At 22.7% G+C, this 12,613-nt stretch overlaps 3 protein-coding genes across 3 annotated transcripts; all 3 read right to left on the bottom strand.

The window, feature by feature from the left end:
• Window positions 1-129: 129 nt before the first annotated feature.
• Window positions 130-7,179, bottom strand: PF3D7_0504700 (centrosomal protein CEP120, putative; the record flags this gene model as incomplete). Its single annotated transcript, XM_001351569.1, has 1 exon — window positions 130-7,179. The coding sequence occupies one exon, from the start codon at window positions 7,177-7,179 to the stop codon at window positions 130-132; it is 7,050 nt and encodes a 2,349-aa protein (XP_001351605.1).
• Window positions 7,180-9,044: 1,865 nt separating this feature from the next.
• Window positions 9,045-10,190, bottom strand: PF3D7_0504600 (2-oxoisovalerate dehydrogenase subunit beta, mitochondrial, putative; the record flags this gene model as incomplete). Its single annotated transcript, XM_001351568.1, has 1 exon — window positions 9,045-10,190. The coding sequence occupies one exon, from the start codon at window positions 10,188-10,190 to the stop codon at window positions 9,045-9,047; it is 1,146 nt and encodes a 381-aa protein (XP_001351604.1).
• A 976-nt stretch (window positions 10,191-11,166) lies between these two features.
• On the bottom strand, window positions 11,167-12,611 carry PF3D7_0504500 (MOLO1 domain-containing protein, putative; the record flags this gene model as incomplete). Its single annotated transcript, XM_001351567.1, has 6 exons — window positions 11,167-11,270; window positions 11,423-11,741; window positions 11,890-12,025; window positions 12,101-12,187; window positions 12,287-12,343; window positions 12,487-12,611. The coding sequence occupies 6 exons, from the start codon at window positions 12,609-12,611 to the stop codon at window positions 11,167-11,169; spliced, it is 828 nt and encodes a 275-aa protein (XP_001351603.1).
• Window positions 12,612-12,613: the final 2 nt, after the last annotated feature.

Raw genomic sequence — 12,613 nt, 5'->3', positions numbered from 1 at the left:
TTAATGGACAAACATATATATATATATATATATATATATTTATATATTTATCATACTAGCTAATTTTTTTTTTTTTTTTTTTTTTTTTTTTTTTTTTCTTACATATAATCCCATAAGGCACTTTTGAATTCACATTTGATTATTGTCATTAGCATATGTTTTTCTTCTTTTTAAATAAAATCGATCATAATGTGTATAATAATAAAGATTATATTTTTGATGTGTACTATAATTATTATTATTATTATTAATATTATTATTATTATGAATAATATTATTATTAATATTATTATGAATATTATTATAAGTTTTATTTGTCATATAATTGTTACAATATTTTTTATTTGTGTTATATTTCTCCACATGTTTATCATTATCTATTGTATTATATATATGAGTATCATAATTTTTATCTTTGCTAATAATATTATTTTCCTTGTTATTCTTTAATAAATTTACCAAGTTACTACTTGTACAAATAGTTGACTTGTTTTTTATACAAATACTTTTATTATTTATATTACTTGTATTTTTACTTCTGCTCCTTTCTCTATCGATTATTGTTTTATAGGATGTTGGTGGTGAATTCCGTTTTCTTTTTATACACTGATTATAATTGTCTTCATATATCACATTTTTAATATTTTCGTTAACATTAAAATTTTTATGTGGTCCATTCTCTTTTTCTTCATTATTGTTATTATATAAAATGTCTGTATGATGTTTCGATTGTTGGTTCGTTTTAAATACAAGTAAATCTTTATTCGTTGGTAAGATATTATGATTATATTGTGTGTTGTTATTTTTATGTATCTTAGCATATACACCATTATAATTATTATCATTATATTTATCATTATAATTATTTTGTTTATATTTATCATTATAATTATTATCATTATATTTATCATTATAATTATTTTGTTTATATTTATCATTATAATTATTTTGTTTATATTTATCATTATAATTATTATCATTATATTTATCATTATAATTATTTTGTTTAGATTTATCATAATTATATAATGATACACCTATATAATTGTTATCTTGTGGATCCTTTTTTTTTATATCCCTATTATATTTATAATCACAAGAAAAGTTATTACCATTTTCATTTTTCATATTATCGTTACTTGTATGATAACAATTTATTTCTTTATAATCAAGCTTATCTACTTGTAGTAAGGATTTATCATTGTTTTTTTCTGTATTGAATTTATCATTACATTTATTATTACATATATCATCTAATCTGTTTTGGGTACTTGTTCCAATATTATTTTTATTTTTATCTTCATTCTTTTTTAAATCGTTAAAAGCATTTATGGAACTCTTCTCTTTTGTATTATTATAATTTTCTTGCACGTTTAACTCTTCACTCTTCCTATTCAACTTATCTATTTTTTCTTCTTGTAAATTATTTTTTATAAAAACAGTTTCCTCTCTTAAAATATCTCTATCTTTGTTAGGAGAATATTTTTTATATTTATTATGAGATAGTGTGTATTTATTTAAATTCCTATCTTTATTATTATGGGTGCTAAAAAAATCTGTTGACCCCACGATTTCTTTATTCCTTTCATTATCACAAAAATGTTGGGGCTCATTTTTTTCATTCTTTCTAGACATATCATATATATTAGTTTTAATATATCCTACATTATTTGATAAATAATATGTGCCATTGTTTTCTCTTTCTTTTATTAAATTTTGATTTTTTAAACATAAAGATATATTCGTTTTCTTTTCATAGAAAGTTATATTCTTATTAAATCTTCTTATATTACCAGATTTATATTTATTATGATATAAATTATTATCGTTGTTTATTTCTATAAATTTTTGGATTATTTTATTTTTCTCTATGAGACTTTCTCTTTTTTGTTGTCTTTCCATTTTTCTTTCCTGTTCTCTTTTTTTTAATTTATTTGTCAATATTCTTTTTAATATTTCTCTTTGTTTTTCCATATTAATTTCCATTAATATTTCCTCCTCCTTTAACTTTTCTTCTTTTATTCTTGCTTCTTCCTTTAACCTTTCCTCTTCCTTTAACCTTTCCTCCTCCTTTAACTTTTCTTCTTTTATTCTTGCTTCTTCCTTTAACCTTTCCTCTTCCTTTAACCTTTCCTCTTCCTTTAACCTTTCCTCTTCCTTTAACCTTTCCTCTTCCTTTAACCTTTCCTCTTCCTTTAACCTTTCCTCTTCCTTTAACCTTTCCTCTTCCTTTAACCTTTCCTCTTCCTTTAACCTTTCCTCTTCCTTTAACCTTTCCTCTTCCTTTAACCTTTCCTCTTCCTTTAACCTTTCCTCTTCCTTTAACCTTTCCTCTTCCTTTAACCTTTCCTCTTCCTTTAACCTTTCCTCTTCCTTTAACCTTTCCTCTTCCTTTAACCTTTCCTCTTCCTTTAACCTTTCCTCTTCCTTTAACCTTTCCTCTTCCTTTAACCTTTCCTCTTCCTTTAACCTTTCCTCTTCCTTTAACCTTTCCTCTTCCTTTAACCTTTCCTCTTCTCTTAATCTTTCCTCTTCCTTTATTCTTTCCTCTTCCTTTAATCTTTCCTCCTCCTTTAATCTTTCCTCTTCCTTTAACCTTTCCTCTTCCTTTAACCTTTCCTCTTCCTTTAACCTTTCCTCTTCCTTTAACCTTTCCTCCTCCTTTAATCTCTTCTCCTTTAATATCTCTTCTTTAATTCTTGCTTCTTTCTTTAATCTTTCCTGCTTTAATCTTTCTTTTTCTCTAAGTCTTTCCTTTTCTCTTAATATTTCTCTTTCTTTATATCGTTCTTTTTCTTTTAGTCTTTCCCTTTCTATAAATCTTTCCCTTTCTCTTCGTCTTTCTCTTTCTATAAATCTTTCCCTTTCTCTTCGTCTTTCTCTTTCTATAAATCTTTCCCTTTCTCTTAGTCTTTCTCTTTCTATATATCTTTCCTTTTCTCTTAGTCTTTCTCTTTCTATAAATATTTCCTTTTTCCTTTCTCTTTCCTTCAATCTCCTTTTTTCTCTTTCCATTAATCTTTCTTTTTCTTCTTCTTTTAACCTTTTCTCTTCTCTTATTCTTTCCTCTTCTTTTAACATGTCTTCCTCTTTTATTCTTGCTTCTTCTTTTAACCTTTCCTCTTCCTTTAACCTTTCCTCTTCCTTTAACCTTTCCTCCTCCTTTAATCTTTCCTCTTCCTTTAACCTTTCCTCCTCCTTTAATCTTTCCTCTTCCTTTAACCTTTCCTCCTCCTTTAATCTTTCCTCTTCCTTTAACCTTTCCTCCTCCTTTAATCTTTCCTCTTCCTTTAATCTTTCCTCTTCCTTTAACCTTTCCTCCTCCTTTAATCTTTCCTCTTCCTTTAACCTTTCCTCCTCCTTTAATCTTTCCTCTTCCTTTAACCTTTCCTCCTCCTTTAATCTTTCCTCTTCCTTTAACCTTTCCTCCTCCTTTAATCTTTCCTCTTCCTTTAACCTTTCCTCCTCCTTTAATCTTTCCTCTTCCTTTAACCTTTCCTCTTGCCTTAGCCTTTGCTCTTCTTTTAATCTTTCCTGTTCTTTTAACTTCTTTTTCTCTTTAATTCTTTCTTCTTCCTTTAATCTCTTTTCCTCTTTAGTTCTTTTTTTTTCCTTTATTCTTTCTTCTTCCTTTATTCTTTCCTCTTCCTTTAACTTCTCTTCTCTTATTCTTTCCTCCTCCTTTAACTTCTCTTCTCTTATTCTTTCCTCTTCCTTTAACTTCTCTTCTCTTATTCTTTCCTCCTCCTTTAACTTCTCTTCTCTTATTCTTTCCTCCTCCTTTAACTTCTCTTCTCTTATTCTTTCCTCCTCCTTTAACTTCTCTTCTCTTATTCTTTCCTCCTCCTTTAACTTCTCTTCTCTTATTCTTTCCTCTTCTCTTATTCTTGTTTCTTCCTTTAACCTTTCCTCTTCCTTTAACCTTTCCTCTTCTCTTATTCTTGTTTCTTCCTTTAATCTTTCCTCCTCCTTTAATTTTTTCTCCTTCTTTAATTTTTTCTCCTTCTTTAATCTTTTCTCCTCCTTTAATTTTTCCTCTTGCCTTAGCCTTTGCTCTTCTTTTAATCTTTCCTGTTCTTTTAGCTTCTTTTTCTCTTTAATTCTTTCTTCTTCCTTTATTCTTTCTTCTTCCTTTAATCTCTTTTCCTCTTTAATTTTTTTTTTTTCCTTTATTCTTTCTTCTTCCTTTAATCTCTTTTCCTCTTTAGTTCTTTTTTTTTCCTTTATTCTTTCTTCTTCCTTTATTCTTTCTTCTTCCTTTAATCTCTTTTCCTCTTTAATTTTTTTTTTTTCCTTTATTCTTTCTTCTTCCTTTAATCTCTTTTCCTCTTTAGTTCTTTTTTTTTCCTTTAATTTTTTTTTTTTGTCCATATCTTCCTTTAAATGATCATGATTGTGGCAATAGATACACTGATGGGAAAATTTCTTACATGAGCCTTCTATATAATCTTTGCATGGGGAACATTTATTTTTGTAATGTAAAAAATTTGAAGGGTGATAAAATGATTGAATATCTGCGTGATCTTTATGGTGACACTTATTACAATTATATTTGTTAAAACAAGTTTTATAGTTTGTAAAATAATATTCACATGGGTGGCACATTTCTCTTACATGTTCTTGTTGATTTATATATAAATGTGTTTTTACATAAAGAATTTGATTTTTATCATTTGTAAGTTCATTTATTTTTCCCGCTGCTGTATATTCTTTTTTATGAGAATCATCATGGCAATATATACATACGGGCATTGACCTTTTACATTGTTTTTTAAAATAATTTTCGCAAGGTACACATATATTTTTTTTATGTAATAATTGGGAAGGATGTAAAGGATCTTCGTGATTTTTATGATAATCATGATGACATTTGGTACACTGGTTTCCCTTAGAACACCCTGAAAAATGAAAAAAGTAATTAGCACATGGATTACAAGAACCTTTATTATGTTTTATTAGAATTAAAGATTCATTATCTGAATCAATTTTTTTATTTTTATTTTTTTCTATTATAGGAGTATCATTTATTTTTTCATTTCTTAAATTATATAAGTGTCCTTTATTTTTCTCATATATATGTTTATGGTAAAATACTTGTCCATCTCTTTTTTTGGTATTTTTTATGAGAATTGATTTTTTCACATTTGTAATATGTTTAGGAGAGTTATTTTCTTCACATGATTTATTATTTGGAAAATCATTTATTTTTTTTGTAACATTTTCATGGATCATAATAGATTTTTTATGATCTTCTTCAATTATATCTTGCATTTGTCCTGTTATATGATCTGACTTTTGATTGTCCATTTGTTTATCTGTTTGATTATTCATATTACCTTCCAAATTTTTGTTATCATTTCCTATATCTTTTTTCATTTTTGTTTCCATACAATCTTCCATATGAATTTTTTTTTTTTTTTTTTTTTTTTTTTTACTCTTTTTATTCTTATCCTCATCGCAGATATTTTCCTTTGTATTATTTTCTTCATTTGTTAATAAATTTTCCTCTTCCTTTTTCATAAAATTTGTTTGTAAATATAATAATAGTGGGTCATTTTTCGTATTCTTTTTTTCTATACTAGAATATTTGATTTTATCTATTATATCATTTTGTTGATCTTCTACTTGTTCAGGTGATATACTTCTTGATGTTTGAAATGTTAAATATCTTTCGCTTTCATTAATTTCATATTGGAACATTTTTGGGAAATAATTTTGATTTTGTATCAAGATGTTTTCTTGTAAATCATCATTTTTATTAATATTTAATGATGTATTTATATGATGTTTATCTATACTATATGGTATATTATTTAACACATTATGATTTGTACAAATAGATTCGACATCATCTCCCTCTTCATTATTATTTGTATTTTTTTTTATTTTTTTTATTTTCTTTTTTTTATTTGTATTAATATTATTATTATTATTATTATTATTATTATTATATATTTTATCCCAATTATTACTCATAAAAACATTTTTGTTATGTTCTTCATTTTTTGGAAAGGCCTCTTCATATGCCTTTCCTGACGTTTTTGTTACACTGTAATTATTTGTTCTATTAAAAAACGATTCGCTTGAATTAAAACGGTTTATTTTATTTTTATACATATCATTTATATAATCATCATGTTCATCGTGATGACGATATTTACAATAGGTCAGGTTACATTCATTTGAAAAACAATAATAACAAGAGTCACATTTTTTTTTCTCATGTTCTTCTAATGTGAATTCTCCTGTTACATTTTTTATTATCATTTTATTTTGTATGTCATAATTTATTGGTAATTCATTCATGTTTATATAATCTGGTTTTGTTGATTCATGATAAGCTATTTGATGGATATATTTTTTATCACGTTTACTTATAATTTCGAAATCTTTTTTAAGTGTGTTACTGTGCTCTTCATCAAAAAGTAAAACGTTCATATTTTTGGGAATATCATTTTGATGATTCTTAACAACTTTATGATTAATAAAATGTTTAAGATTAACAGCATGAATATATTTGTATTTATTTTTTTTTTTGGAATGTATATGATTTTCCTCTTTTTTCTGACACATCCTTACTACACTGGAAAAGACATTAACTATTCGTGGAAAAGAATATTTTTTTGTACGACAATAAATATAATAAGAACTTCTTCTTCTTTTTTTATAAGGACATATTATATCTACATTACTAATTTGGTTATTATATTTATAATCAGCATTTTTTGTTTTTATATTTTTCACTTTCAAATTATTTACTCTAATATTTTTGACTTTAATATTTTTCACTTTAATATTTTTCACTTCAATATTTTTGACTTTAATATTTTTCACTTTAATATTTTTCACTTCAATATTTTTGACTTTAATATTTTTCACTTCAATTCTTTCAAATAAACAATTGTATATCATATAAACTACATATATATTTTTTTCTCTTGTGTATTTTCTTATTTGTTGATGTACTATTTTTTGTAATTCTCTTTTTTTCTTAAAAACATTTTCATGTTCTAAGAACTTGTGATTCTCTTCAATAGAAAAAAGATATTTGCATGTGTCTTTCTTCATTTGTTCATCTGGATGATTCATTTTATGATAATAAATTTTATTAACATTGATCTTATTTAATATTTCTGAGTTAATCTTTGGATTATTTTCAAGGGGGACTGTGTTTTCCATGTTCTACAAAAATATAAAATAAAAACAAAAAAAATAAGCACACATATATATATATATATATATATATATATATATTTCCTATTTTGACAGCTTTGGGTATTTAATTTTAAACGATATTTAAATTTTTTTTTTTTTTTTTTTTTCTTATAAATATATAGGTATATCTCAATAAACCAGTTTAATTAATATGGAGAAAACTATTTTACATGAATACACAACTTAATTAAAAAAGAAAACATATTTATATATTATAAATCTACATAAAAAAAAAAATGTTTCCATATTTTATTTTTTATATAAAATTATGAACATAATTAAAAATTTATTTATTTTTTTCTTATTTTTTATTTTCACTTTTTTTTTATTTTTGTATGCTTATAAAATGGTGATACATTTTCTATATTCTAATTTATAATTATTGTTCCCACAGGGGTATTTTTACAAAACTATAAATAAAAAAGAATATACATAAATAAATAAATAAATAAATAAATATATATATATATATATATATATATATATATATATATATATATATATATATATTTATATTTATATTTATATTTTCTTTATTTTGTAAAAATATATAATTCAACTTATATATATTTATTATGTAAATATATATAATTATATATAAAAAAAATGTAACGATTGGCTAATAGCTTTTTATATATAATAAAAATAGGAACAAACCATAATATTAATATGTACATTTATTATATATTTAAAATTTTTTTTTTCATTCTTTTTAAGTTTAGTAAGTTATACCCACACTATGATAATATATGCTCAAAAAAAAAAAAAAAAAAAAAAAAAAAATTCATTAAATAAAAAAGAAGAGGTGAACATAATTCATTTATGTAAAATATATGAGAATACAACATAATATGTATAACACATTTGTGGTGTAAAAAAAAAAAAATATATATATATATAAATATATATATATTACATATATTATCTAATTTTAATAGAAAAAATTAGTATAAACAATTAAAATATTATTTATGTGAAAATTTTAATAATTTTATTTTTTTATTTTTATATTTTTATATCTTTTTATTTATATTTTCCATATGTAGAGATAATTAAGTTTTATATACCTACTAATATAATAATATTATATATCTCATTTTTCAAACAATGTAACGGTTTCAAATAAAAAAAAAAAAAAAAAATACGGATCCCATTAAAAATATATATCCATAAATATTTTTTTTTTTTTTCCCTTTCCCTTATTTGGAAAAAACAAATGTTAACGTGAAATTTTTAATATTTTATAAAAAAATGGTATACTAAATTGTATATTTACTGATATATATATATATATATATATATATATATATACATATTTTTTTTTTTTTATGTTACATTGGGAGAAATGTTAATATATATTGTTAATGTTTTTATTTTGATATATTAACGAAAAGAAATATGTACGTATAAAAATGCATATACATATATACATACATATATATATATACATATTTATGTTTATAACGAATTAATGTATAGGTATATTTAAAGAATGTGGGGAATATATTTTTATCTAAAAAAATATATGTGACATATGTATTTTAATTTATAAGAATGGATAACAAATATTGAAGAATTTATATAAAGAATAAAAAAAAAAATAAAATGAAAAAATAAAATAATAACAAACAAATAAATAAATAATTATAAACATATAAATTATAGTGAAACATTTCACCTTATTGGTAAAAGGAGCGAATCTTATAATTGCATTGTGATTTTAAAATAAAAAAAGAAAAAAAAAAAAATTATATATCTATCTATATATATATATATATATATATATAGATATAGATATATATTTATGTATTTACCTCCTTGGTGTGTTATTACTTCATCATTTTTTTGACTTCGTATATAACTTTATGTGCATCGGGCATGTAAAATGGCTCGTAGACATGGGGGAAAGGAGTATCATAACCACAGACTCTTTTTATAGGTGTATGCAAATTATAGAAACATCTTTCTTGAATTTTTGCTGCAATTTCAGCTCCAAAACCATTGGTTAGCTGAGCTTCATGTGTAATTAAAAGTCTTCCCGTTTTTTCGACAGATTTTTGTACAGTTTCAATATCCCATGGTATGATAGATTGTAGATCAATAACTTCACATTCGATATTATGTTTTTTGGATAAAATCTCTGCAGCATTTTTCATTTTATGTACTAAAGATCCCCATGTTACTATAGTCACATCTGAACCTTGTCTTACAACATCTGCCTTACCCAATTCTAATTGATATGGTCCCGTAGGTACATCGCACACTGATGATCTATATAAAATTTTGGGTTCAAAAAATAAGCATGGGTTCGGATCATTAATAGCTGACAATAACAATCCTTTAGCTTTATATGCATCACTTGGTACAATAATTTTTATACCAGCTGCATGTGCAAAAAAGGCTTCAGGACTTTGTGAATGATATAAACCACCATGACCAACAGCACCCCACGTCGATCTTATAGTTAATTTACCTACATCGAAACTACTACCTGATCTATATCTATATTTAGCTACATCATTTACTATTTGATCAAAAGCTGGAAATATGTAATCACCAAATTGTATTTCTGCTATTGTTGTAAATCCATTTTCAGCTAGACCTATAGCAAATCCTATAATTCCTTGTTCACATAAGGGAGTATTGAAAACTCTCATGTTTCCATATTTTTTTAATAAATCTAAAGAACATCTAAACACACCTCCGAAAGCAACATCTTCTCCTAATAATACAGAATTAGGGTTACTTTCAAATACATTATGCATAGCTGAATTTATTGCTGTAAACATATTCATTTTTTTTATCTCTTCAAAACTAGAGGAAGAAAAACCACGAATGCCATTATTTTCAACAGTATTCCACATATTGTAATTATGAAACCTATCGGTTCTCCAACATTTTACATTTGTATTCCTCACAAGAAAGCAATTTTTTAAGAACATATTTTTTACGTTATTTCTTAATAGTCTCATCATTTTAGAACATTCAAAAAAAAAAAAAAAAAAAAAAAAAAAAATATATATATAATACAAAAACACGTGTATATAATATATATATATATTATTATTATATCTTAATATTTTTGTATTCTCTTCAAAGGGTTGTATTTTCCTTCACATTTCAATTCTTTTTTTTCTTTTTCCCTATATTTATAAATTTATATTTTCATATATTTAGTTTTTTAAAATATTCCCCTTTGAGAAAAAATAAGAAATATATTAAATATATATATATATATATATATATATATATATATATATATATATAACATGTTTTTTTTTTTTTTTTTTTTTAAAGAAAAAAATGTACAAAATTTTTATTTTAAAATAAGAAATATTTTAAATTTAAATAAATAAATATATGTATATATATATATATATATATATATAGTTGTAGTTATTTATTTATTTATTTATTTATTTATTTATTTTAAATATGTATATTTAAAAGTTTTTACATGTATGTATTTACTTAATTTTCCTTTTTTTCCTTTAAAAAAAAAAAAAAAAAATATACACACTAATATATTTTTTTATGCGTTGTAATTATTTTTTCAAACGTTCATATTAATATTCCACGAACTAAAGTATTTACCATATGAAATATTTTTAACAATTTATTTATTTATTTATTCATTATTTTATTTATTATTGCAATTTTTTATTCTTTATTTCTATAATTTTCTAATGAATTAATAAAAATGTCCAACACTCAAATGTTTGTATTAACATATTGCACTTGATGAAAAGCATTACGAATAATATTATATACATATATTATTAAATGTATGTATAAAATATAAATGTCATAAAAAAAAAAAATATATATATATATATATATTTATATATTTATTTATTTATATTAATAATATATGACGATTAATATTTCCCTCACAAAAAAAAAAAAAAAAATTAGACATATGTAAATAAATTTATATATACATTATTTTTTTTATAAACTTTTACTATACATTAAAGTAGTTACATATAAAATAATAATGGATATGATATAAAAAAGTATTAGTATTAAAAACATTTTTGCTGTATTAGTTAACTCTATAAAAACAAAATATATAAATATATAAATATATATATGTATATATTTATATGTATATATTTATATGTATATATTTATATATATATATATATTAATTTATTTGTTCTTAGATTAATGTATTTTTTTCCCATAGCAATATAATTCCTTATACCTGTAGGTTTGGAGGGTAGTTTTTTATTCATAAAACTTATAGATTCGATTAATGCTCTACTAATTGATCCAGATGCAAAATAAATATTCATAAAATGTTTTTTAATTTCATTTTCGTTAATATATTTTTCTTCTACACCTTCCCTTTTTGCTATAACAAATTTCCCTAGGTTTTTTATGTAAACTAATAAGATACCATCATGACATGGGCTGTTTCCTATTCCCCATTTTCTTAATAATTTTTCCGAAAATTGTTGAGCTGCATTTTCATAAGTCTCATTTTTTGAAACGAATATTTCTGGGACTATAGCAACGGATACCTGAAAAAAATGAAATGTTATAAAAAAATAATGGTAGGAATAATATTATTATAACCTTGAAATGTGTTATTGTGTAATAAATTTAATAATATTATTTAATTATTTATTTAATTTATATTTTATTTTATTTTTTTTTTTTCATATGAACTTGATAATAATAAACCGAATTATTTGAACATTTATGAAAATTGGTATCTCTTATTTTAAGCAATTCTGCTTCGATATTTATTTGTTGCTCTATACTTAGAAAACGAGAAGGGTCACACAACCATGTATGACTTATCCTGAATAAAAAAACAAATAGATATGTTATAATAAATTATATGTGTATGGATATATTTTTAGTACATTTTAATTACCCTAATGACAGTACACATTCTTCAGGGTGCGTAAAAGGGTCAGGGAAGGAATTCTCGTCATAAATATTTTCATCATTTGAATAACCTCTTTAAAAATAAAAGTGTATACAAATAAATAAACACAAAAAAAAAAAAAAAAAATATATATATATATATATATATATATATATATATTTATTTTATAACTGATTATCTTCCTCAAGGTCATGTATAAGGGGATACAAGGCATTAGATTTGCTAGACCTAGAATATAGATCAAACAGAAAAAAATAAAACATAAAGGAATTAAATTACATTGACATATATATATATATATATATATATATATATATATATATTTATTTATTTTTTTTTTTTTTCCATTTTATCTTTGTAAAAAATTTTACATTTCATTTTCTATTCTCTTAATATCATTAAAATAAAATTTGCTTAAAGAATCTAATTTTTCGCATATCGACAATTTATGAAAAAAAAGGACAAAGGAGCATATTACACTAAGGAATAGTTTCATTT

The sequence above is a fragment of the Plasmodium falciparum genome (genome assembly GCF_000002765.6).
Source record: "Plasmodium falciparum 3D7 genome assembly, chromosome: 5".
In the NCBI taxonomy this organism is placed as follows: domain Eukaryota; phylum Apicomplexa; class Aconoidasida; order Haemosporida; family Plasmodiidae; genus Plasmodium; species Plasmodium falciparum.
The sequence above is the reverse complement of the archived record's forward strand: the minus strand, read 5'-3'. Positions and strand labels throughout refer to the sequence as shown.